The sequence below is a fragment of the Oncorhynchus gorbuscha genome, linkage group LG20, assembly GCF_021184085.1.
Source record: "Oncorhynchus gorbuscha isolate QuinsamMale2020 ecotype Even-year linkage group LG20, OgorEven_v1.0, whole genome shotgun sequence".
NCBI classification, from domain to species: domain Eukaryota; kingdom Metazoa; phylum Chordata; class Actinopteri; order Salmoniformes; family Salmonidae; genus Oncorhynchus; species Oncorhynchus gorbuscha.
In genome coordinates, this window is record NC_060192.1 from 22794813 (window position 1) to 22822695 (window position 27883).

At 43.5% G+C, this 27883-nt stretch overlaps 2 protein-coding genes across 4 annotated transcripts in view; one reads left to right on the top strand and one right to left on the bottom strand.

The window, feature by feature from the left end:
* Positions 1–259: 259 nt before the first annotated feature.
* Positions 260–13178, bottom strand: smarcad1b (SWI/SNF-related, matrix-associated actin-dependent regulator of chromatin, subfamily a, containing DEAD/H box 1 b). 2 transcript variants are annotated; one of them, XM_046317308.1, is made up of 22 exons: positions 12588–13178; positions 12049–12181; positions 11530–11654; positions 10579–10676; positions 10126–10224; positions 9825–9903; positions 5459–5898; positions 5118–5314; positions 4864–4954; positions 4604–4703; positions 4398–4457; positions 4153–4228; positions 3533–3668; positions 3147–3278; positions 2893–2988; positions 2479–2596; positions 2217–2332; positions 1937–2125; positions 1490–1608; positions 977–1159; positions 705–820; positions 260–515 (listed from the first exon to the last, which is right to left on the bottom strand). In XM_046317308.1, exons 1-22 carry the CDS (start codon positions 12658–12660, stop codon positions 454–456), a joined length of 2838 nt encoding a protein of 945 aa, XP_046173264.1. In that variant the 5' UTR covers positions 12661–13178; the 3' UTR covers positions 260–453. The 2 variants fall into 2 exon arrangements, with proteins under 2 accessions (XP_046173264.1, XP_046173265.1); XM_046317309.1 differs by lacking the exons at positions 11530–11654; positions 12049–12181; positions 12588–13178 and having other exon boundaries at positions 10126–10319; positions 10579–10667.
* Positions 13179–14791: 1613 nt separating this feature from the next.
* LOC124007245 (small conductance calcium-activated potassium channel protein 2-like) overlaps positions 14792–27883 on the top strand; it is a 33667-nt gene continuing 20575 nt past the window's right edge. For both annotated transcript variants that reach the window (XM_046317666.1, XM_046317667.1), the window contains exons 1-2: positions 14792–15659; positions 16074–16169. In XM_046317666.1, coding sequence (XP_046173622.1) covers positions 14898–15659; positions 16074–16169 — 858 coding nt within the window. In that variant the 5' untranslated portion in view covers positions 14792–14897. The remainder of the gene's footprint in view (positions 15660–16073; positions 16170–27883) is intronic.

The following is a 27883-nucleotide window of genomic DNA, read 5'->3' on the forward strand; positions in this document are numbered from 1 at the left end:
ATCTACACAAGATCACCGGTTTGTAAAACATGTTCTGACGAGTTGGCTACTTTTAAACGTGGGAAACAGCTCGGCTAGTGGGCTAATGTAATGTTCTGCCGGTTGTTTCCTACAACCTCCGTCTTGGTAGCTAGCACTATTCGAATCTTCCCGCGGTGTTCAGAATGATCATCACTGCAATGCAGTTGCTCAGCCATCCAGACTGCGCCTGCGCTTCAAAATGTAGCACCACATAAAATCATGGAAAATTGGACATCACTGCTTGTAATCTTTTATTACAAATGGTTGCAACAGTGACACAAAATGTCTTAGAAACATCATAAGGCGATGAACTTAAGAAACTATTCGTACATACAGTACAGTGAAGATAAGAGGACACATGCGGCATCCATGGCTCTGAATGCCCTGACAATCCACAACCTGGAGGACCCCTCCAGACGAATGGATACATCCTCACAGCCCCAGTGACGCCTTCAGAAGGGAGGCCATGTCTTCTGGTATCGAGTCCTCGTCTCCTGACAAAGGAAATGCATCTAGTTTTAGCCTGTAAAATCTATCAATCGACTGTCAGTGAATATGTTCATATATGAATATGTTCATATATGAATATATATGAAAATGAATGTTGGTATGTGTTGGTATCGGCATGCGCGGTACAGTATATGGCGGTTAATGTGAGAGATGGGAGGGGATAATGAGCTCACCGTCCTGGGACTGGGAAGCAGTCATATCCTGCTCCAGCTTGAGTTTCTTCTGACCGATGCGGAGCATGCCATCCTCTATAGAGTCCTTACTGATCAGCTTAATCACCTTCACAGTCCTGCAACATAAAGATGCCAGAATTTAACTACAAGGTATATACACTCACATCTACTGTATGAGCAACACAAGCTCATAGGAAGCGCATAGCCTGGGTATGGCGGGTAAAGTTAGCAAACTGCTTGGGGGAAAACACAGTTTCCCGATCCTCACTGACCTTGTCTGTCCGACACGGTGACAGCGGTCCTCGGCCTGCTTATCATTGTAGGGGTTGCAGTCAATGTCGTGCAAGATGACCACATTGGCTGAGGTCAGGTTGATGCCCAGGCCACCAGCCTTAGTAGACATCAAGAACACAAAGATGTCCAACTCTGTGTTGTACTGGTCAATCAGCACGATTCTACAAGAGGATGGGATAATTAACAGATCTATTCATGTCCATAAAGGCATATAAGACACGTCTATTAATAAGCATAATTTAAAATATAATGTCAAAAAATGTGTGATTAACAGTTTAATTTGCATAATATCCAGAGTCCTTGGAAAAAAACCCTGGTTGTGACCATTTTCAGTCCCTACTACGTATCAATCCATTCCTAAATGACTAAGGCCTGTCATATCCTATTAGGAGATAAATTACAGCCTGTGTTCTGCTCATTGAACAGAATGGTAAGTACAGGGGGGAAAAAAAATAGCCTTGCGGATGTATGGACAGAGTTCAACATCCTACCTGTCAGACATGGGCGTTGATCCATCCAGTCGAATGTAGTGATGCTTCAAGTGCTTCAGGAACACCTCTAGAATGTCCAGCATCATGGTGAACTGGCTGAAGAGCACCACTCTATCCCCCTGACACAGAAACACAGTCACTGTGATTAATAACTACAGGACTGGAGGGATCAGAGAGAAAGAAAGAGAAATATAGACATGTGGTTGACTGCATGTTGGAGGGGGGAAAGCCAAGCAAAGAGTGATTGTAATTGAGAGCAGGCAAGAGATGGAGTGTTTGACAGGTAGAGGAATGGGGGGAAAAAGGTTGACTGGTTTTATGGGGGGGGGGGGTGAAGAAACCACCAGGGAGGGAGATGGAAAAGACTATAGCTGGATCACTACGGGCAAGGCTTAATAGTGCATAATAAAGACGCTGTCTTCAATTGATCCACTGTAGCTTTCATACCTTGTTTTTGAGAGAGGCCAGAAGCTGTGTGAGCAGGCTGAGTTTCCCTGAGTCCAGGAGCATGTCTGTGTTCAGCTGATAGTCTTGTACGGACGGGTACTGAAGACAAAGTCGATGCAGCTCAAAGTCTGTCATGACCTCCATGTCCTCCTTGATCAGTGCTGGGTCTGCTTCACAGTGGGTCGGCTCCTGACGGGGTTAAGGTTCAAACCGAGTCTAAGCAATCACAGACTGACATCAAAACATTCTCTTCAAACACCAGTAAGTTTTCAGGTCTGACCTTGAGCATGAGTTGACTCATAGCAGCCAGTTTGGTAGTGGTATAATGCTCCCGGTGCAGCAGTGGGTGATTTGCCATCTTCCTCAACTGCATCATCACATTGGTCAGTTCTCGCTCTGTGGAGGACACATCGGCAACATATGGTTTTAAATCAGATAATCGATGCACCTTAAAATTCTACTTGTGTTGCTAGTTAATATTCTCTTAGGCTTTCCATCACTTTTCAAATGAACCAGATGCCTTCCTCCTCTCCCTGACATACTCTCTCCATTGGTGGATCCCTTGAGCTTCTGCATTAAGGCATTGTAGAGCTGCTGCTGCTGGTCACTCATGGCACAGAATTCCACCTTCTCCTCTTTGGCTGGGAGCTGCTTCAGCACCTGAGGCAGAGACGCAAGCCGCTCTAGTCATATGTCAACCGAACGTCTCTTTGGGGCGAATCCTAACTCCCACTTCAATAGAATTTTCCCTTAGTCATGCATTGACGTCAATGGGAGACTACGGGGAAATCTGAAGTTATAGATTAGCCCCTAAGAAAACAGCACAGTAGAACTCTAAATGAACAATGAAAACAATGCACAATAGTATTCAAGTACGAAGTACCGTGGTAGAGAATATATCACTGTCCCAAGTCATGCCATAACCCTATCTGAGCTGAGACCGAGCTGTTCCGTACCTCACTCTTGACACGTCTGAGGATGAAGGGTTTCATGATCAGTTTGGCATGAGAGATCCTCTCCATCTCAAAGCTGCTCTGCTCCTCTGATGATTTCTGACAGGAAATAAAAGATGACGTCTCTCCAAAGGAAATCTTAGCATAGTCAGTGGGCTTTTATTAGCTAGACTTTTTGACCGGATGAGTCAAATTTGCTGCACACTAAGACAAATATATCTGGAGCGATCCCCGTATAGCATGTGTTCTAGCCTCACCATGGCAAACATGTTGGCGAGCTGTGCAGTGCTGCTGGAGAACATATCGGGCATGATGAAGTTGAGCAGGGACATGAGCTCCAGGAGGTTGTTCTGCACTGGAGTCCCAGTCAGCAGCAGACGGTACTTAGCCTGAGATCACATCACAATCAAATCTGATTAGATGAATATAGTACATTGTATAGCACCATGACAAAAAGTATCAGAATGCACTGCAGTGAAAAGGAAGAAAGTGGGGTGACTCACGGAGACAATCAAGACATTGCTCAGGCATGAAGCGGAACAGTTTAGAGGCCAACATTAAAACTTATCTTAAAATCATTATCACGCCAATCAATAATGGCTGTTATCAGCCAAGGTGACCCCCACCCCTGCAATGTACTTACATTGATGGCCATGAGGTGGCGGTAGCGCAGCGAGCTCATGTTCTTCAGCATGTGGCCCTCATCGAACACGGCGTACTCCAGTTTGAGCTTTCGGAACAGGCTGCGGTCGTTGTCGTTGCTGGTGGTCAGAGCGTACCTGGCAGCAGAAACACAGCAGCTCAAGGAGCCATGCCAAACACACAAGGTCCTCAGTGGTGTGTGTGGCATGACAACCGCTTGATTACCATGAAGTATGAACGAGTCACAGGTACAGCTAACACGGAACCTTTCAGGTTTAGTCAAACGCTGAATATATTATCATGTTAGCAGAAGCCCAGCAGGGGGGACTTTACACGGCTGATTGGTTTTACAAGATCGCCACTAATTCTGCTGGATATTACCTGAGGCACTTAGGGCTAAGTGTCTTGCTCAGAAGACACACAGTAGCTAAGACAGTAGGATGTGAACCTGTAGAATACTAGACTCAAGTGCAGTTCCAAGTATAAAACAGAAAAATAAATAACACTTAGCAGACACTCTTATCCAGAGCAATTAAGAGTTAAGTGCCTTGCTCAAGGGCACAGACATGTTTTTCACCTGTAATTCTTGCATAACAGTAATTTCTCAGATTTTAGACTTACGTAGAAATGATGATGTTGTAGTCGACCTGTCTGTTGAGAATATCATATCGAAGGTACTTGCGATCCTCCACAGACCCTAGACACACACAATATAAATAGGACTATCTATATTTAGTAATTCTGTCACTCATGGTGACTAAAACCAACGGATTAAGTCTGTATAATCAAATAAACATAAAGCCTGAACCATGACAACCACAGTCTGATGAGTCACACAATTCAGAATGAATAGAAGATTCACTCACCATAATACACCAGGACTTTGAGCCTGGGACACCACAGATTCAGCTCCCGCACCCAATTATCTGCAACAGAGAAGCAAAATATGTTTAAATTTTTTTTTTTTTAAACATCTTAAAAAGGATAGGAAAGTAACACTTGAATATTTTTGTCCATGCAGATCTCAAGGCATCATACAATCTGTGTGTGCAGCACTACTGCTACAGCTCACCCAGTGTGGAGGCAGGTACAGTGAGGAGATGTGGGCCCTTATTGCCCTCCTGGTACAGGCTGGCTAGGAACGAGATGGCCTGGATGGTCTTCCCCAAACCCTGCCAACAAAAAGACAGGAGGTGGTGCATTACAGAAGCTCTACTTTTCAGACACCGACTTGGCACAACAAAAAGAGTCGCCTGCTTCCCAGCCACATTAACACAGGATTAAGAGGATCTGAGATAAGCTGTTGGAGACTGGTCAGGAATAACAACTCACCATCTCATCAGCAAGGATTCCACTCAGGTTGTTCTGATGGAGCAGGGTCAACCAATTTTGACCAATGAGCTGATAAGGCTTCAACTGGTATCTGGAGAGGACAAAAGGAACACAGGAAACTCAGCAATGACAGAAAGACTGTTCAAGACTGCCTGTGTACATGTATGAGATCGTGTTGTTGACAATAACATCATTCTACGTAACTACCTGAACGTGTGTTATGTCAGTGAGATAAAAACAGCAGCTCAACCCACTTCCCGTTGAGGATCTCAGGCTGTTTCTGGGAGCCCTTGTCCCTCTCCACCACTTGGGTCACGTCCTGCATCATCTTGTTGGCGATTTTCTCACACTTGGTCATGAGGCTGCGCACAACGTCCCGTTCCCTCAGGACCACACGGCAGCCCTGCACCAGGTCAGTGGAGAGGCCGTTCCCTCTGTCAAGAGCATCCAACTGGGGGAACACACAATCAATTACCCACAAGGTTACACTCAGGTAGTTCCGATGGAGCCCAGTCAGCCTTCAATTGGAACCTAGAGATGTTAGTGTGTGTGTGTGTGTTCATATCCTTGCACACAAGTTCATTATGCCCCTCACCAGATTCTCCCACTCGTTAAATGGGCGCAGCTCGACAATCCTCTGGGCCTTCTTCACAGAGCAGCCAGAGATGAGAGACAGCTCATCCAGCGATGCCTCCTGGAAGAACCGGAGAATCTGGCCCTTCACAAGAGACCCTGTTCCAACCTCCTGATCGGAGCCATCCGAGTTCAGCTCCACGCCCTCAGCACAGTCATCAAAGTCATCACTGGCCTCGTCTTCAGAGCTGGTGCCTGACTCCGGTATCACCCTCCTCCTTCTGTCTGCTCCTTTGGTCGGCCTACTGATGGTCTTATCTGCGGTCCCACTGGGAGGCTTGTGAGGTAGTGATGTGGGACAACCAGGGGGTTTGGCTGCTGGGCCTGCCTGATGTGCTGAGGCTTGGGGGGCTGAACTAGCTGATGATGATGCCTGGGTATCCCCTTGACTGGACCTCTCCCCTGATGAAGGAAACCAGAAATCAGTCTGCAGGTCCTGGGAGGGATGTTGGGCCACCTACATATATCGACTTAAAAACAACACATGAAACTATGGCTGCAAGACAGAAAGGGACTTATCTAGCGCCCTAAAATAACGTGTTGGTTTTATATAAACGGATTCACTCAGGAACAGGCACACCATGGAACACACGCTGACAGAGAGAGACACACACACCATGAAACACACGCTGACAGAGAGAGACACACACACCATGAAACACACGCTAACAGAGAGACACACACATCATGAAACACACGCTGACAGAGAGAGACACACACACCATGAAACACACGCTGACAGAGAGAGACCATGAAAAACACGCAGACAGAGAGAGACCATGAAACACACGCAGACAGAGAGAGAGACACCAAGAAACACACGCAGACAGAGCGAGACCATGAAACACACGCAGACAGAGAGAGACCATGAAACACACGCAGACAGAGAGAGACCATGAAACACACGCAGACAGAGAGAGACCATGAAACACACGCAGACAGAGAGAGAGACACCAAGAAACACACGCAGACAGAGAGAGAGACACCAAGAAACACACGCAGACAGAGAGAGACACACACACCATGAAACACACGCTGACAGAGAGAGACCATGAAACACACGCTGACAGAGAGAGACCATGAAACACACGCAGACAGAGAGAGACCATGAAACACACGCAGACAGAGAGAGAGACACCAAGAAACACACGCAGACAGAGAGAGACACACACACCATGAAACACACGCTGACAGAGAGAGACCATGAAACACAAGCTGACAGAGAGAGACCATGAAACACAAGCTGACAGAGAGAGACCATGAAACACACGCAGACAGAGAGAGAGACACCAAGAAACACACGCAGACAGAGAGCGAGAGAAACACCATGAAACACACGAGACAGAGAGAGAGACACCATGAAACACACGAGACAGAGAGAGAGGGACAGAGAGACACCATGAAACACACGAGACAGAGAGAGAGAGAAACACACGCAGAGAGCGAGAGAAACACACAGACAGAACAGACAGAGAGAGACCATGAAACACACGAGACAGAGAGAGAGACAGAGAGACACCATGAAACACACGAGACAGAGAGAGAGAGAGACACGAGACAGAGAGAGAGAGAGAGAGAGAAACAGAGAGAGAGAGACCAAGAAACACACGAGACAGAGAGAGAGAGACCATGAAACACACGCTGACAGAGAGAGAGACACCATGAAACACACGCAGACACAGAGAGAGAGAGAGACCATGAAACACAAGCTGACAGAGAGAGACCATGAAACACACGAGACAGAGAGAGAGACACCATGAAACACACGAGACAGAGAGAGAGACACCATGAAACACACGAGACAGAGAGAGAGAGACACCATGAAACACACGAGACAGAGAGAGAGAGACACCATGAAACACACAAGACAGAGAGAGACCATGAAACACACGAGACAGAGAGAGAGAGACCAGAAACACACGAGACAGAGAGAGAGAGAGAGACACCATGAAACACACGAGACAGAGAGAGACACCATGAAACACACGCAGACAGAGAGAGAGACACCATGACAGAGAGAGAGAGAGAGAGACAGAGAGAGAGACACACGAGACACCATGAAACACACGCAGACAGAGAGAGAGAGAGACACCATGAAACACACGAGACAGAGAGAGAGAGAGAGACACCATGAAACACACGAGACAGAGAGAGGCACCATGAAACACACGCAGACAGAGAAAGAGAGAGAGAGAGAGACACCATGAAACACACGAGACAGAGAGAGAGAGAGAGACACCATGAAACACACGAGACAGAGAGAGGCACCATGAAACACACGCAGACAGAGAGAGAGAGAGAGAGAGAGACACCATGAAACACACGAGACAGAGAGAGAGACACCATGAAACACACGAGACAGAGAGAGAGAGAGAGAGAGAGAGACACCATGAAACACACGAGACAGAGAGAGAGAGAGAGAGAGAGAGAGAGAGACACCATGAAACACAGACGAGACAGAGAGACACCATGAAACACACGAGACAGAGAGAGAGAGAGAGAGAGAGAGAGAGAGAGAGAGAGAGAGAGAGAGACACCATGAAACACACGCAGACAGAGAGAGAGAGAGAGACACCATGAAACACGAAACAGACAGACAGAGAGAGAGAGACACCATGAAACACACAAGACAGAGAGAGAGAGAGAGACACCATGAAACACACGAGACAGAGAGAGAGACACCATGAAACACACGAGACAGAGACAGAGAGAGAGAGAGAAACAGAGAGAGAGAGAGAGACACCATGAAACACACGAGACAGAGAGAGAGAGACACCATGAAACACACGAGACAGAGAGAGAGAGAGAGAGAGACACCATGAAACACACGAGACAGAGAGAGACACACACACCATGAAACACACGCTGACAGAGAGAGACCATGAAACACACGCTGACAGAGAGAGACCATGAAACACAAACTGACAGAGAGAGACCATGAAACACACGCAGACAGAGAGAGAGAGACACCAAGAAACACACGCAGACAGAGAGAGAGAGAAAGAGACACCATGAAACACACGAGACAGAGAGAGAGAGAGAGAGAGACCATGAAACACATGAGACAGAGAGAGAGACACCATGAAACACACGCAGTCACAGAGAGAGAGAGAGACACCATGAAACACACGCAGACAGAGAGAGAGACACCATGAAACACACGAGACAGAGAGAGAGAGAGAGACACCATGAAACACACGAGACAGAGAGAGAGAGAGAGAGAGAGACAATGAAACACACGAGACACAGAGAGAGACACCATGAAACACACGCAGACACAGAGAGAGACACCATGAAACACACGCAGACACAGAGAGAGAGAGAGAGACACCATGAAACACACGCAGACAGAGAGAGAGAGAGAGAGAGAGACACCATGAAACACACGAGACAGAGAGAGAGAGAGAGAGAGAGAGAGAGAGAGAGAGAGAGAGAGAGAGAGAGAGAGACACCATGAAACACACGAGACAGAGAGAGAGAGAGAGACACCATGAAACACACGAGACAGAGAGAGAGAGAGAGAGAGACACCATGAAACACACGAGACAGAGAGAGAGAGAGAGAGAGACACCATGAAACACACGAGACAGAGAGAGAGAGAGAGAGACACCATGAAACACACGAGACAGAGAGAGAGAGAGAGAGAGAGAGACACCATGAAACACACGAGACAGAGAGAGAGAGAGACACAGAGAGAGAGAGACACCATGAAACACACGAGACAGAGAGACAGAGAGAGAGACACCATGAAACACACGAGACAGAGAGAGAGAGAGACAGAGAGAGAGAGAGAAACAGAGAGAGAGAGAGACACCATGAAACACACGAGACAGAGAGAGAGAGAGAGAGAGAGACACCATGAAACACACGAGACAGAGAGAGAGAGAGACACCATGAAACACACGAGACAGAGAGAGAGAGAGACACCATGAAACACACGAGACAGAGAGAGAGAGAGAGACACCATGAAACACACGCAGACAGAGAGAGAGAGAGAGAGAGACACCATGAAACACACGAGACAGAGAGAGAGACACCATGAAACACACGCAGACAGAGAGGGAGAGAGACACCATGAAACACACGCAGACAGAGAGAGAGACACCATGAAACACACGCAGACAGAGAGAGAAAGAGAGAGAGACACCATGAAACACACGCAGACAGAGAGGGAGAGAGACACCATGAAACACACGCAGACAGAGAGGGAGAGAGACACCATGAAACACACGCAGACAGAGAGACACATGCAGACAGAGAGAGAGAGAGACACACCATGAAACACACGCAGACAGAGACAGACACACCATGAAACACAAAACTCTTACCCTCATCTGAAAACATGCGCAGTGCTTCTAGGGTGTCCTCAAAGTGCCAATCATGCTCGAGAAGCACTTCTCTAAGCTCCTGTGTGCATGCAGGATAAGACAAACAGATAGTCGTAAACAAAACACCTTTTGTCAAAATAAATTATTAACATGCAACTCCCACTCATTTCAAACAATATTAGTTCACATTTACCAAACATTAGGCATAAGGCACTGATGAATGTGTTGTGGAACTGCAGTGAGGGAGAACACAGGGCCTGTTGTTGGCAGAGTGGGATTCTACAGCTGATGGAAGCCTCACCTCCTTGACCAGACGGGGAAACTTAGTCTGCAGTTTCCTCACCATGTCCTCCTGGCTCTTCCAGCTGGGCTCTGGACCCTCATCCTCAGAATCATCTGTCTGGCGGGACAGAAACACACTGGCGCATGAAGTCCCAAGGCAGGCAGACCAATTAGAGTGAGAGCTCCTCCTCATGCAAGCCTACCCCCTCTCTACTGGAGAAGACAGATAATACATGAACAAGCAGGGTGGCAGTACATCATCTTGGTCAGGGTAATAACCTGGAGGTCAGGATCTCAGGTGGGCCATGCAGCTCTTGAACCCATGAGCGTGGCACTATTGCTAAATTGCTTGAGTAAATCTCTAGCTCAACACAGATCTCACATGTCAGGTGTAAACTGAATATGCACCCACCCCGGTTTGGGGTGTCAGGGAGGCTGGAGGAGCGATAGGAGTGCAGACAGCTGGACTCACCACTGAATCCTCCTCAAGGGCTGGTTTCTTGCTGGAGTTTGATGCCCCACTCTGCTGGGAGCTGTCACACACCTCTAGTCTCCTCTTCCGGTCTGGGTCTAAAGCAGGACATTAAGGGGGCATATTAACACAGCGTGAACACCACCACACTGGATCTAGTGTGTGCTGCTGGGAATAGAAGTCTCAGTTAAATGTACTTTGTATGTTTCTCTAACCCAAGAAGGTACTGTTAAAGCCTACTCCTTTAACATCCAAGGACCGTATGTTATATTCAGAGGTAAACTGGCTCTGGCATCCAAAATAGCATTCTAAAAAGTGATTCGATTCGCATTGGTACAGTTCTAGAAACATAAAGCCCCTCTACTTTCATAGCACAGCACAGTAATTTCACAAATGGAAAATACACACTTACTGTACACAATTTTAACACAGTTACAACACAGTTACAACACAGTTACAACACAGTTACAACACAGTTACAACACAGTTACAACACGTTTCTGACGTCCTTCTTTTAACACACAGGTGTTCAGAGATAGCTAATTAACACAAGTAGTTGACCGTCTTCCCTCTGTTTTCTGTAAACAAGCGCTGCAACATGGAATTATGGCCATGTGGAAAACCTAACCCTGTAAAAAGGTGTGTAGTAATTTAACCTTATGTTACCAAAACTGTACCGCAAGCGATGCGTGTTAATATTTAGAGCCAGTGTCGGGGCTCTTCACAAAACTCCCTCGGCCAGAAGATACTATCATCAATAGGCGCTGAAGGTAGTCAGCCTCTTTGAATGGGCTAACGTTTCCCTAACTCATTGACCTCCATGTCACGGAGCAGGCTACAGAACATGAAACAGCAGACTCCATTCCATTCAATAGTATAGATTGCATCACTGTGCATGTAATTGTGCAGCAGAAAGTATTAAGGCCAGGGATAGGATTAATGAACCCTTACCTTGACTTCCTGGTATGTTTTGGGGGAGCTGGCTGCCATTTCTCCGTGGAGTAGTTTTCATCTCCTCTCCCTCCTCATCTGACAGTATGATAACAGAACCCATAACTGGTTCCTTTTCCAGACTCCTTTATATAAAAACAAATCAAAAGCAGGAGTCTTGAAACATAAAAAAATTAATCCTCACAATTTTGATTAGTGTGTGTATGTCCAGTACTTGATATGGACTGAAATAGGTCTCTCAAAGGAGCTCAAGCAGTAGAAAATGTGTGTATGGCACCAGTACATCCACCTGCCTATTAGTATATCACACGTGTGACAAATCCCTCCAATCACTTGTACATGCCTTGTGTTGAAGGCCTGGTGCAGGTAAGGATGGAGCCATGTGACCTGTGGCAGGTTAACTTTAGTAGAATCTTGATGATATATGCTAATACACATGCTTTCCTCGACCCTGTATAAACCTAGAGTGGTGTAGTCTGATTTACATTATTTAGATGAGTTTGGTAGCAACTAACTTACTTCCCCGACAACATCATGGAAGACCCTGATATCTCCTCATCTGAATCAGAGTCTAGTACCACACTTTCCATGCCTCTCACTGAGCCGGGCCCTGGGGGACGCTTGAGCTCTGGGGTCTCCGGGACAACAGTATCTGCAAGTGAAAAATGTAAAAGCAAAAAGAATCAACACAAAAGTGCCTACTGTGGGAGCTGGATGGGCATGTTGACTACTTGTCGAAAATGCCTTATTTTGATAGATAGTCTTGGTTGGGGTTTCTATATGGGTAAAAAATGTCCAAACATGTCTTGGTTTACATTCCAGTGTCAATACTGGGTCTGGTATCAGGCACTACAGGGACCACCTTTGCCAACAGGAAATCGTGTGTGGTCTATGTAAGAAAGGGTCATGTCTAGAAGGGATACAGCTTTTGTCAAATTGACGTCCAAATGTTTCTGTTAGGTAACCCTAACCCTTTCCCTAATTATCCTAACCTCCTACGAAAAGTCTATGTTGACCAAAGCTGTGTCCTAGACAAAACCGTAAGTGTGCTCTATTACCATGTGTTTGTTGCCCCGTGAGATCTTCATTCACCGAGTCTGTGTTATTGTTGATAAATCTTCTTTGATTCATCGTTGTAATATTATTTGATTCTGCTAGCTGCTACAGTATTATCCTACTCAAAATGAGCTCACAACAATTGACCACCGTAGCTGCAGTCGAGTGTTAAAAATGTGTGTTCGACCTAACAAGCATCATCGTGAAATCAAACAACTCGGCCTACAATGACCGTTCGCTGTCGGCAAGAATAGCAATCTAGCTAATGGGTCCTTCACAAGAGAGGATATTAAACGTTATTCTGTTTTTCGATTGACGCTTATTAGCTAGCTAGCCGTCTTGCATTCCGTGTATAGAGATAGATGTTGCTAACGACGCTAATTCATGCATGGAAATGGATATGCGTTCTGCAACGTGAATGATTCTACCTCTGACCTATACTCGTAAAATAGCTATCTACATTATTGCCATCGGGCGTCCTCTTTACCGATTACATAAACATATTTACAACCCTTTGTAACGTTTCGTTGCCTAAAATAGCTAGCTAGCAACTTTGTTTCTGACGAATTCCGAAAACGACACGTGGGCAGTCAGACCAGCCAATCAGAGACAAGTGCGCATTGCGATCTCGTGTAAAAAAAAGAAAGAAAGGATTTAAAGGGGCAACACAGTCTGCAGGTGACAGACGTTGGTAACTCTTCTTCAGGACCGTGGACAGCTCCCCTCATTTCAAGGTTTGGAGTCACTGGTGCATAGGTTAATTGTTCTAGAGAGGGGACTGTAGTTTTATTAACCACGTAGTCTACTGTATATTGAGCTATACAATTATTTAAATAGTATATCTCAACCAGAACATGCAGGATTCTAATTCAGGATTTAAAAATATTAGGCCTAGTTTGAGAGAAAGATTTTGGGTGTTTCAAATCTACTTTGTGGTTACTGCGGCACCCGAGACTTGTGGATGATTATGTTCAGGTTTTGCTTTATGACTCCCCAGATGCTCGATATGGAACAGTTACCTATATTTCCTCAGGGTGACATAACTCCTCCACTCCATTAATAACACCGCCACCAGCGATCACATCAGTCTGAGGTTTTAGACGGCTACCCGCAGTCTGGCTGGATTCCAAGTCACATGGTCTCTGGCCAATAACTGTAACCAAGATGAACAGGCACATACCTTGTGAATTTAATATCCACCTCCAACATCTTGAGGGGATCAAATGGCACATCCGCAACGCATAGGGCTGCCTGCTACCGATTGAAAACAATAGACAATGGTTTTGAGTGATACCATAGCATGTGTTCTATTCTGACCATATAGGATCTCCAATAGAGGGTTCCTGTCGGAATCGAATGTGCCTCTCCTATCCCGGGAGTGGGGCTATATTTTTTGGCTCCCAAATGTGTCCAAGTGCAGTAGATTTTTTTTTTGTAGATAATGAGAGAGACACTGGTTCCTATGGTGTTTACGTTGCGTGTTTACCATCAACATCTTTATAGTGCTTTCAACTGCGGTAGTCAGTTTGGAGCCAAAGAGCCCAGTCAAACCCACACCGCCAAAATCCTCTGATGACTTCTCTGTGTCAGTAGGCTAGGCTACATAAAATGCACTACACTTGTTTTCATGATTATTATCTCTTACCTTCAATACCAGCCTAAAATAGTGCATGCTGATAAAATGCATTTTAACCAGAAGAATATTGGATGATGGAAAAACAATGTAAAGCTAACATCTTTAAGGCTTAACATTGTTTTGGTTGTTATTTCACGAATGCAATGGATATATGTGCATTTACAATGTAATCCAAGTTGACATTTTTTATTGGCACCCACATAGACATTGTGTACACCAAACTATATGTGTGTTGTTTAGCACATTTGTTTTAGTGTATGGTAGGCTACCCCACTGTTATATTATAGTGAACATCCGGCTGAACATCGGTGAGAGATCCAACGTACATGCATAGCAGTAGGCTTAGTTTAGGAGCCTATGAAATAACCTTATATTTCACCCTCAATGGTGTTATTCCTCATCGTGAGCAGTCTCAGCAGTCTCACTTGTAAGATTGTTTTTCCTCCACTGACATGCTACTTTCCTTGGGTGAATGTTCGAAAAGATGTTGCAACCTTTTCAGTGACGTCAAGACTGTTGTGTTGGTCCTGTCTATCCAATCCGAGGCATCGCTGACATTCTACAGGAGCCGAAATGGGTCTAATCTTGCTCTGTAGCTGTCCTCGTTTACCCACCACAACGCCCTTCGGCGGGTGCATGGTGGTACTCGATTGCTGCTTTAAACAGCAGCACTGACATGGAAACCCCATTGCAGTTGAAGAACGATTTCTTTCAAGAGCAGCAGTTCCAGCATCACTGTAAGTACCAGCACTACTGCGGACCAGAGGAACGCTCCACTAAGCAGCGCAACCAATGCTGCACCTGCAAGAACTGTACCTGTGGTGCAAGAAAAAGCCTAGTTTTTCGCGGGACTTCGGCGACCACTCAAGGAACTTTAAGGACGCCGTCCGTAACGTCTTCGGGACAAGGTTGTCAATTTAGCGTCTGTGAGTTTAAGCCCTCCAGTCATGGTAGTTCACCCAGACATCACCACCATCAGCACTGCCACAATCGGCCGCGGGGCAGCCCGAGCAGCAGCCACAAAGAGAGTAACTCGTATAACGAAATAGCCATGAGCAACTGCAGATACAACGGCGGCGTAATGCGGCCGCGGAGCAACTTGAGCTCGTCCCGCAGAAACCTACACGAGTTTGATTCAGAGTCCCAGCCTTTACAACCAATTTCCACCGCAGATGCATCGGACACCCTAGCATCCAAACCGGAGAACAATTCGACCACCCTGATGCCTTACGCATCGGGAGACGGAGGGGGTGGATGTAACAACAGTGGCAGTAAATCGGGTAAAAAGAAGAACCAGAACATTGGGCAAAAGCTTGGACATAGAAGGGCCTTGTTTGAGAAAAGGAAGCGCCTCAGCGACTATGCTTTGATCTTCGGGATGTTTGGGATCGTTGTTATGGTTATAGAGACTGAACTCTCATGGGGAGCATATGGAAAGGTACGTTTTCAACTCAATCCCGGTACTGTGCAGTATTATCTAGGTCGGGCAAATTAATTGACTGGCATGTTGAGTGGACCAGGAAAAACAGAAAGTTTGATTTTAAAGTGCATTAAACCAGTAGTAGTATAGTCGCCTTGTTTTTATTTACGAATCAAATATTTAGACAGTGAAGACTGAAGATGTATTCCGTGTACCATGCAATCAGCTATACTTTACATGGCTCGATCACTTAGTCCAGGTCGGTTTACATGCTCCATTGACATAGTGACACATGGTATCCCAAGCGTTAAGAGCATTTAGACAGGGTTTACAAATATAGCTTCTTTTGTTTTCTTTAAAAAAAAAAGATGACTACTGTTTGTTGTATGTGTTGTTGTATTACTATTGCTATTTTTCTTTTTTTTGTTGCAGGAATCCTTGTATTCATTAGCTCTAAAATGCCTGATAAGCCTTTCTACAATCATTCTTCTTGGTCTGGTTATCATATACCACGCAAGGGAGATTCAGGTAACATGGTTATTTTTCATGTCATTGTCATTCACATCCCCAGACATTAACTATGGTTATAATAGTGCCATACGTGCTATTACACATTTGCTATTTAAGTGCACAGTGCTGTCATTGCCTGTTAGTATGGTGCGAGTTTGCAGAATAATTCTATTCAAGACATTGATGTGCTCAACCAACTTAAGTTTCAAGTTTTATTGTCACATGCACAGGATACAGCAGGTGTGAAACAGTCAAGTAAAATGCTTCATTTGCGAGCTCTTTCCCAACAATGCACAATAAAGGTAGTAATATAAATGGGATGAAAACATGTGAAACGTGAAAGAAACATGAGAATACAATTATATACAGGTCTTATATACAGGTTTAGTGCCGTGCCTTCAGTGACTTCAATGAGTGCAATTACTCTGAAATGAAGTGGATTATTTCCAGATGAAGTGGGCCTACATTTCCTCTTTAACGGGTGGCATTATCTAATTATGGCATGAAATCAGTTGACTGACATCTTGACCCAAACCTTGAACACATAAGCTGTCAAGCTGTAAGACTTCTGGTGATTTAAAGTACTCAAATATAGCTCTTGAAGTATAGGATTTATAAACACCTTCACGAGGTCAGGAAAAGTGTCTTACCTTGTCATCACCAAAACACTATTGCTCCATTGTTTATATTTCTCTTGTCATTGAAGACTTTATAAACAAATAATACATTTTTATTTTGCTCTTATGGAATGTCATTCCTTTCCCACTCTTAGCCATGTCAATATGTTCCTATGATAGTGGCTGGCACTTGCATCTCAAGATTGTGTCCTGCATCTTCCAAACCTCCAGCGGTGAACTGGTCTGGATTGTCAGCTTCATTGAATAGTTCCAGCACTTGGACAAAACTACATTTTATGACCTTGCGTCTGAGCATTGTTGCATCACTTATGAGTTTTCCTCCTGCAATTCAGCACCTACGTCTTTGTTGTAGAACCATGTTGTAAAAAAAGAATAATAATTAAATGGTGCGCCGTCAATGGTGTTCCTCATCAAGAGGTATAGTCTGGTCAGGAATCCATTACGTTGCTCTACGTGAATGACATTGACCAGAGAAGAAATGTATTTGCCAATGCCAGGTATTTTTTATAACCTTGCTGAGGCTGCATTGGGCGGGAGGTAGCCTAGCGGTTAAAGTGTTGGGCTAGTAACTGGTAGGTCGCGAGTTCGAATCCCACTAGGCTAATTTCCTTTATCCATTAGCCTAAATGTATATTTAAGCAATAATGCCTGAGGAGGCGTGGTATATGGACGATATACCACGGCTAAGGGCTGCTCTTACGCACAACGCCTATACCACAAACACCCTAGGTGCCTTATTGCTATTATAAACTGGTTACCAACTTATTTAGAGCAGTAAAATAAACATTTTGTCATACCCGTGGTATACTGTCTGATATACCACGGCTGTCAGCCAATCAGCATTCAGGGCTCCCACCAACCAGTTTATAATTAGGATTTTAAAGCCCTCGGAGGGATATCAATCATTGAAATTGCTCAACAGTAAAACATGTCTCCCTTTCAAATGGCCTACTGTAAAGCTTTCTTTTCTGCATGGGATGATAGAAACATTTATTGATCATTACCATATTTTGATTCATAACAAAAACCATTTACATTTCCTCAGAAATGGTTCTCTATAGTGTGAAGTGTAAACTTCCAAGATGGATGATTTCCATGGTTCTTACCTAGTTGTCAGCCCTTTGTATTTCTAGACACCAATTTGAGATTTCATGAATCAAACCATTTCCCGGACAACATCAAAAGGAAGGCAGTATTGTGAATGACTATTGTGGTTATGGAAAAAGCACAAATATGCTGAGGGTTGTTTTGGCTCAGTGATATTATTTTCAAAGTAAAATGGGTTGCAATATGTTTGTTTATATTAGAAACATCAGATTGATACGTGTAGTTTACATTCAGTTATTCGATTTTCATATCCTTCAGTCTTATTCAGACTGGTATATGACTCGATATTGCAATTCTGACCTTGGCTAGTGATTCTCACTTAACTTCCATATCTACTGTTTGAAGCTATATTATTACTCAACACTATCCTTCGTCACCCAGGTTGTGGCCCCACTCAATGGCTCTTTTATTGCTGCTTGCAGCTGTATCAGTAGTGGTAGTATTGGTATATCGCTCGAGCGCAGAGCTCGCACCCTATCCTGCTCTTTGTATGGGCTATTTTCCATCCTCAGTGAGATAGATTATGCATGCGCATCCATCTGTACTCACAGTTGTCTGTCAAATATAGATGCACGGTTCAGACTGAAGAGAGGTGCCCACACTCTACACTAGCTTCTTGAAAGTCATCTCCTTGTCCCAACTGTATGAGCTGGAAAGAGTTGACTTCCACACCTTTCTGGGCTGCTTTGACAGTACATGGACACCCCTTTTGTTTTCAGTGTCTGAAATGTCCCAAGGTCAGTCAGAGGACATCTCCTGGACACAGACTGTCACGGGCAGGCTTAGGGGACACACATTGTACATGATAGCAAGGATTGGTGACATTGTACAGTAAAAGGATTTCTCTCCGTCTTCTCAGTGTGATGTTTCAAGGTTCAGAGACCCTCCAGACTTCTCTATGCAATTAGAAGCCATCCTCTGTTTTTCTATCCACTATTCTGGATTTAAACGTCAGCAAGCATCGACAAATGTTGTAGGACATGCTATTTCAGGTAAAACAATCTGTTCAAGGCATGATACAGATGTCATATGTCTTTTGGTGACAGCTAGTAATCTATAACAATTGTGTCCTTTGTTTCCTCTGGTGGCAGGCAGCCGACTAGGGTGGTGTGTGAACTTAGCTCAGCTTGGAAGCTGGATTTGTACTCTGATTTAGATTTGTCACTGTCACTATTAAGGTTTCATATTATCAAGAGAAAAGCATGTCGTTTGCCCTCTCTAAGATGTTTGATTACTTTAAAAAGGACTGTGAGGGACACTTGTGTGACTTTGGTTTCTCCTTGAGTTAATGTTTATTTGCCAAGAGGCTTTTATGTAAAGGCCAATACAGTGACCATGTACAGTTTTATGTAATCGCAGAAATCTACCCTTCCTTCAATTGGTTGTCATAATAATAGGTTGAGTCCCAGCTGTCAATCTGTCGTGACTAAAGTCAGCCTTGCCTAGCTGTGTGTGTGTGTATTAGAGACACCATTGTGTTACTGCAGGAGATGCTATGCGTTTCTCACAGTGAAATCTGTCCTCAACCTGAGACGTCAGACTGGAGTCAGATAGCCATTACTGGCTGGTGACCTCAATGCTTTCACTGAACAAACAGGCTTTCAAGGACACATATACAGTTGACGTCGGAAGTTTACATACACCTTAGTCAAATACACTTAAACTAAGTTTTTCACCATTCCTGACATTTAATCCTAGTAAAAATTCCCTCTCTTAAGTCAGTTAGAATCACCACTTCATTTTCAGAATGTGAAATGTCAGAATAATAGTTGAGAGAATTATTTATTTCAGCTTTTATTTCTTTCATCACATTCCCAGTGGGGTCAGAAGTTTACATACACTCAATTAGCATTTGGTAGCATTGCCTTTAAATTGTTTAACTTGGGTCAAATGTTTCGGGTAGCCTTCCACAAGCTCCCACAATAAATTGGATGAATTTTGGCCCATTCCTCCTGACAGAGCTGGTGTAACTGAGTCAGGTTTGTAGGCCTCCTTGCTCGCACAAGCTTTATCAGTTCTGCCCACAATTCTATAGGATTGAGGTCAGGGCTTTGTGATGGCCACTCCAATACCACTCCAAGGTATTGGACTTTGTTGTCCAATACCTTGACTTTGTTGTCAAAATTTTGGAAGTATGCTTGGGCTCATTTTCCATTTGTAAGACCCATTTGCGACCAAGCTTTAACTTCCTGACTGATGTCTTGAGATTTTGCTTCAATATTTCCTCATAATTTTCTATCCTCATAATTATCCACCCTCATGATGCCATCTATTTTGTGAAGTGCACCAGTCCCTCCTGCAGCAAAGCATCCCCACAACATGGTGCTTCCACCCCCGTGCTTCACGGTTGGGATAGTGTTCTTCGGCTTGCAAGCCTCCCCCTTTTTCCTCCAAACATAACGATGATCATTATGACCAAACAGTTCTATTTTTGTTTCATCAGACCAGAGGACATTTCTCCAAAAAGTATGATCTGGCTTTTTCATGGCAGTTTTGGAGCAGTGGATTCTTCCTTGCTTAGCGGCCTTTCAGGTTATGTCGATATAGGACTCGTTTTACTGGGGATATAGATACTTTTGCACCTGTTTCCTCCAGCATCTTCACAAGGTCCTTTGTTGTTGTTCTGGGATTGATTTGCACTTTTCGCAGCAAAGTACGTTCATCTCTAGGAGACAGAACGTGTCTCCTTCCTGAGCGGTATGATGGCTGCGTGGTCCCATGGTGTTTATACTTGCGTACTATTGTTTGTACAGATGAATGTGGTACCTTCAGGCATTTGAAAATTGCTCCCAAGGATGAACCAGATTTGTGGAGGTCAACAACAAAAAATGTCAGGTCTTGGCTGAACTCTTTTGATTTTCCCCTGATGTCAAGCAAAGAGGCACTGAGTTTGAAGGTAGGCCTTGAAATACATCCACAGGTACACCTGAAACATAGATGTTATATCATTTATATGAGAAACATGTCTCCAGCTAGAGCAATCCAAACAAAGAGAGATTTACTTATGATATTCTCTATTCAGATAGTGGTGCATATTTTTTGAATTTCAATTGAATGCTACACTTAGAGAAACTATGATATCAAGTAATCACTTGATTTCAGATGCAATGAAAATGTAAGCTACAGTTTGAGATTTACTCAGCAAAGTGGCCTCTTAGTGCCTCACTTTGATATCATAAATAAACCATTGCATTCATTCCTTATTGGGCTGAACCTCTCAACCTAATTCCCTAATGAGATTGAGCGATTTGTTTGTCTCAGTTACAAGATATATGTTCCTATCTCCACATTACACAGATTAAATATTGAGCTGGACTCCATTAGTTATATTGTGCATTCTGAAACCAGTAACCAACCCAGGCTGCTTGAACTCCTATAGGAGTGGCAGGTAGCCGAGCAGTTAGAGTCTTGCGACATTAATGGAAAGGTTGCTCGTTGATTTGCCCTTGAGCAAGGCACTTAACCCTAATTGCTCCAGGGTCGCTGTTGATAATGGCTGACACTGGCCATGACCTCAATCTCTGAGGGTGTCTCAGGGGGAGTTGGGATATGCAAAAAAACACATTCCCAATTCACAAATGTACTAATACACAGTTGTACATGTATGAAATTGGACAAATATAAGCACCCACCTAATTATTATTATTATACAGTATATGGGTGATTCAATGTAAGTGGTGTATATTGCTGTCCCACCCCCCCAAAAAAACATTTAAAAAACAGTTAAGTCTCCAAACTTAGAACATTTACTTACACCATGATATGTTCTAGCTCTATCCAAGGCAATAACAAACATATTGTTAAATAAATATAGTTCATAGTCAGTGTTTATACACCTATTTCTATTGAGAGGTGGCTGTCCCAATCAGTCACTCCTAAACTTCATTTTTGAAAATAAAGCAATCAGTGATTTTTTTAAACACTTATTTCAATAGAACATCTTGAGTTTATCTATGATTACACTGAAATATACTTTTATCTAAATATTTTATATATTTTATATAAATATATATTTTATATATTTTTTTATCTCTGAAAAATGCTGTCCCCACTTTTGATGTCACTACCGAAGCACACACTTTAAAAGACAGCAGAATGAATGTGCCTTAAGCCACAACACTACACATATCACCAGGAGATGGGATTGCAACCCTCTCCACTATGGCCACATGGTGAGTAGTCAGTCTGCAAATATTTTTATTAAATAAATGAGCAAATTGGATGAATCTTAATGTATTTTTAAGAGGGGTCACTACCAAATATCTAATACAGTTGAAGTTGGAAGTTTGCATACACCTTAGCCAAATGCATTTAAACTCAGTTTTTCACAATTCCTGACATGTAATCCTACTAAAAAATCCCTCTCTTAGGTCAGTTAGGATCACCACTTTATTTTAAGAATGTGAAATGTCAGAATAATAGTACAGAGAATTATTTATTTAAGCTTTTATTTCTTTCATCACATTCCCAGTGGGTCAGAAGTTGACATACACACAATTAGTATTTTGTAGCATTGCCTTTAAATTGTTTAACATGGGTCAAACGTTTCGGGTAGCCTTCCACAAGCTTCCCACAGTAAATTGGGTGAATTTTGGCCCATTCCTCCTGACAGAGCTGGTGTAACTGAGTCAGGTTTGTAGGCCTCCTTGCTCGCACACGCTTTTTCAGTTCTGCCCACAAATGTTCTACAGAAAAAAAAATTGAGGTCAGGGCTTTGTGATGGCCACTCCAATAGCTTGACTTTCTTGTCCTTAAGCCATTTTGTCACAACTTTGGAAATATGCTTGGGGTCATTGTCCATTTGGAAGACCCATTTGCGACCAAGCTTTAACTTCCCGACTGATGTCTTGAGATGTTGCTTCAATATATCCACATAATTTTTCTTCCTCATGATGCCATCTATTTTGTGAAGTGCACCAGTCCCTCCTGTAGTAAAGTACCCCCACAACATGATGCTGCCACCCCCGTGCTTCACGGTTGGGATGGTGTTCTTCGGCTTGCAAGCATCCCCCTTTTTCCTCCAAACATAACGATGGTCATTATGGCCAAAAAGTTATATTGTTGTTTCATCAGACCAGAGGACATTTCTCCAAAAAGTACGATCTTTGTCCCCATGTGCAGTAGCAAACGGTAGTCTGGCTTTTTTATGGCGGTTTTGGAGCAGTGGCTTCTTCCTTGCTGAGCGGCCTTTCAGGTTATGTCGATATAGGACTCGTTTTACTGTGGATATAGATACTTTTGTACCTGTTCCCTCCAGCATCTTCACAAGGTCCTTTGGTGTTGTTCTGGGATTGATTTGAACGTTTCGCATCAAAGTATGTTCATCTCTAGGAACGCGTCTCCTTCCTGAGCAGTATGACGGCTGTCTGGTCCCATGGTGTTTATACTTGCGTACTATTGTTTGTACAGATGAATGTGGTACCTTCAATCATTTGAAAATTGCTCCCAAGGATGAACCAGACTTGTGGAGGTCTATAATATTTGGCAGATTTCTTTTGATTTTCCCATGATGTCAAGCAAAGGGGCACTGAGTTTGAAGGTAGGCCTTGAAATACATCCAGGGGTACACCTCCAATTGATTCAAATGATGTCAATTAGCCTATCCGAAGCTTCTAAAGCCATGACATCATTTTCTGGAATTTTCAAGCTGTTTAAAAGCACAGTCAACATAGTGTATGTAAACTTCTGACCCACTGGAATTGTGATACAGTGAAATAATCTGTCTGTAAAATGTTTTTGGAAAAATTACTAGTGCCATGCACAAAGATGTCCTAACTGACTTGCCAAAACTATAATTTGTTAACAAGACATTTGTGGAGTGGTTGAAAAACGATTTTCAATGACTCCAACCTAAGGTTATGTAACTTCCGACTTCAACTGTATATCAAGAAATATGTAAAGTATGATTTTAGGACTCAAATATGTTTGCTGGTACAAATACTGCATTCGGAAAGTATTGAGACCCCTAGACTTTTTCCACATTTTGTTATGTTACAGCCTTATTCTAAAATTGATTTAAGCATTTTTATTTCCTCAACAATCTACACACAATACCCATTTTCTTTGCAAATGTATAAAAAAACACACATTTACATAAGTATTCAGACCCTTTACTCAGTAATTTGTTGAAACACCTTTGGCAGTGATTACAGCCTCAAGTCTTCTTGGGTATGACACTACAAGCTTGGCACACCTGTATTTGGAGAGTTTCTCCCATTCTTCTCTGTAGATCCTCTCAAGCTCTGTCAGGTTGGATGGGGAGCGTCACTGCACAGCTATTTTCAGGTCTCTCCAGAGATGTTCGATCAGGTTAAAGTCTGGGCTCTGGCTGGGTCACTCAAGTACATTCATAAACTTGTCCCTAATCCATTGCAGCATTGTCTTGGCTGTGTGCTTAGGGTCGTTGTCCTGTTGGAAGGTGAACCTTCGACCCAGTCTGACGTTCTGAGTGCTCTGGAGCAGGTTTTCATCAAGGATCTCTCTGGTCTCCCAGTCCCTACCGCTGAAAAACATCCCCACAGCATGATGCTGCCACTACCATGCTTCACCGTGGTGAGGTGCCAAGAGCTCAATCTTGGTTTCATTGGACCAGAGAATCTTGTTTCTCATGGTCTGAGAGTCCCCATTGCCTTTTGGCAAATTCCAAGCGGGCTGTCATGTGCCTTTTACTGAGGGGGGGGGGTGGTTCCTGTCTGGCCACTCCATAAAGGCCTGATTGGTGGAGTGCTGCAAAGATGGCCTTTTCTTCTGGAAGATCCTCCCATCCCCAGAAAGGAAGTCTGGAGCTCTGCCAGAGTGACCATCTGGTTCTTGGTCACCTCCCTGACCAAGGCCCTTCTCCCCCAATTGCTCAGTTTGGCCGGGTGGCCAGCTCTAGGAAGAGTCTTGGTGGTTCCAAACATCTTCCATTTCGAAATGATGGAGGCCACTGTGTTCTTGGAGACTTTCAATGCTGCAGGCATTTGTTGGTACCCTTCCCCAGATCTGCGCCTCGACACAATCCTGTCTCAGAGCTCTACGGCAATTCTTTCTACCTCATGGCTTGGTTTTTGCTCTGACATGCACTGTCAACTGTGGGACCTTATATAGACAGGTGTGTGCCTTTCCGAATCATGTCCAATCAATTGAATTGACCACAGGTGAACTCCAATCAAGTTGTAGAAGCATTTCAGGGATGATCAATGGAAACAGGATGCACCTCAGCTCAATTTTGAGTTTCATAGCAAAGGGTCTGAATATTTATGTAAGTAAGGTATTTGTTTTATATTTTATAATTGACAATAAAACGTTTTTGCTTTGTCATTATGAGGGATTGTGTGTAGATTGACGAGAAGAAAAATTATTTAATCAATTTTAGAATAAAGCTGTAATGTATCAAAATGTAGAAAAAGTCAAGGGGTCTGAATACTTTCCTAAGTCACTGTACTTCTGTCCAAATTAAAGATAACAAGCCGTATGTTAGCTATAGGGATTCTTTAAAGTCCAAAATAAGCCAAAATTGTCCAAAATGAAATGGTTACATCTGAAACAATTGACACCATAGAGATGATGGATTCTGTGACAGCCTCAATGAAGTGCCTGTGCTGTCTCCAATTTAAAGTTGCATGCTCTACCAACTGATCTACAGAAGACCATGTGTGTAGTGGACAAGTGCACACTTCAGGAAAAGGTGTCGAGTATTGTATTTGGCCATGTATTTGATCCTGCTCCAAGGTACAGGCCTCAGTGTAACACTCAGTCCTTCGAAGATAAACACAAACCCGACCATCACCCCTGAGACAAAACCGCGACTCGTCAGTGAAGAGCCCTTTTTGCCAGTCCTGTCTGGTCCAGCGACGGTGGGTTTGTGCCCATAGGCGACGTTGTTGCCGGTGATGTCTGGTGAGGACCTGCGTTACAACAGGCCTACAAGCCCTCAGTCCAGCCTCTCAGCCTTTTGCGGACAGTCTGAGCACTGATGGAGGGATTGTGCGTTCCTGGTGTAACTCGGGCAGTTGTTGTTGCCATCTTGCACCTGTCCCGCAGGTGTGATGTTCGGATGTACCGATCCTGTGCAGGTGTTGTTACACGTGGTCTGCCACTGTGAGCATGATCAGCTGTCCGTCCTGTCTCCCTGTAGCGCTGTCTTAGGCGTCTCACAGTATGGATATTGCAATTTATTGCCCTGGCCATATCTGCAGTCGTCATGCCTCCTTACAGCATGCCTAAGGCACGTTCATGCAGATGAGCTGCGACCCTGGGCATATTTCTTTTGGTATTTTTCAGAGTCAGTAGAAAGGCCTCTTTAGTGTCCTAGATTGTCATAACTGTGACCTTAATTGCCAACCGTCTGTAAGCTGTTAGTGTCTTAACGACCGTTCCACATGTTCATTAATTGTTTATGGTTCATTGAACAAGCATGGGAAACATTGTTTAAACACTTTACAATGAAGATCTGTAAAGTTATTTGGATTTTTACGAATTATCTTTGAAAGACAGGGTCCTGAGTTTAGCTAGCTAATAAGCTTGTGTATGCATAGCGCCACCAGAATTAAAATAAAAACACATCTCACCTTTTAGTAGCTATTAAATCCAATATGAAACGTGGGGTCTATAGTATCCTTAACTAGCATTGAAAGGTTAATCCATTCTTCTCGAATAAAAAATCTTTCCCCCTCATTTCTGAATGCTTGTAACGTCAGTAGGCTACTAGACTATGCTTCAGGGGGAGGGGTGGGTTGCCTACACACACACAGGCAAAGATTTTCAGCTGGCAGGTAGGCAGACACAAGAATACGTTTCTGCGTGACAGAGTGAGGGCTTTGCCTTGGCGCTTTGTTGCATTTTTTGTGGGACTGGAAAAAAATGCCTGGGACATAAAATAACGTTATTAACCAGTTTCCATGCTTTTAAAATAATGGTTCTGTCCGGAATAATATATATAACTTTCGTTTGTGGTTCTGATTCTGTTCCTCTAAAAATGTAGTTATTTTCTGGTTTTCGGTTCTGTTCCCTAAACCGGTTCCAACCCCTATTTTAAAGTATTCCATTTTCTTATTCTTCATTGGCTGATTCCTCCCAACTCATAGGAATCCCCACCGAGTTGACTACTTTAAAATGGTGGAAGCTCTCAATGGCAATGTCTATGCTAAAACTTGTTGTATATCCATGATGAGTCCTCAACCTATCTCTCGGACTCTGACAACAGGCACAAGTCTGAAATAAAGTAATTTTTGCGTAAATTGCCGAAATGTCACACGCATCCACTTATATCATTGCATTCGTAACAACCTAACCATTTTGAAACTTATATTCAATCAGATAAGCATCACGTAGCAAATAAGAAATTATATTTTTTGTTAACCAAATTTGACCCTCATTTGACCTCCATACATAATTATGGGATTATGGGAGGAGTAAAACTTCTCACTTTGCCTCTTCCTCTCTGACCACAGGCAACCCACTTTGTAGAAGATAATGCTCTCTGATCATTGGCTGATAATTTCCAACCCCTAGGAATCCCCACCCAGTTGACTACTTTTAAATGGTGGAAGCCCTCAATGGCAATGTCTATAAAAAACAAATGATTTCCATCTAGATACCCCTATTTATCTCAAAGATTGACACATGATACTGAAACGCCTGTTATTTTGCCCAAATAAAGATAGGTAAAGTGTCAATTTAAACATCTAACAACATAATGAATTAGTTGCATAAGTTATTCAATAACTCAACAAGTTTCAGATTCATACAATCAACATTTTACAGAGAACAATAGAGATTATATTTCTCTAAATTCCAATTTAAAGATTTTGAAAATCTGGTTAAAAAGCATGTTTTTACTATTTTGTTAATTTGGTATCCAAAATAAAATGTCTAAAATGAATCTGTAATGAATCTGTTATTCCCTTTATTGCATCATTTTACTATTACATTTGGTGGGGTGGTAAAGGTACTCAGGTAAATATTTCAAATATGCAATACAAACAAAGTGTGTGAGTTATATAC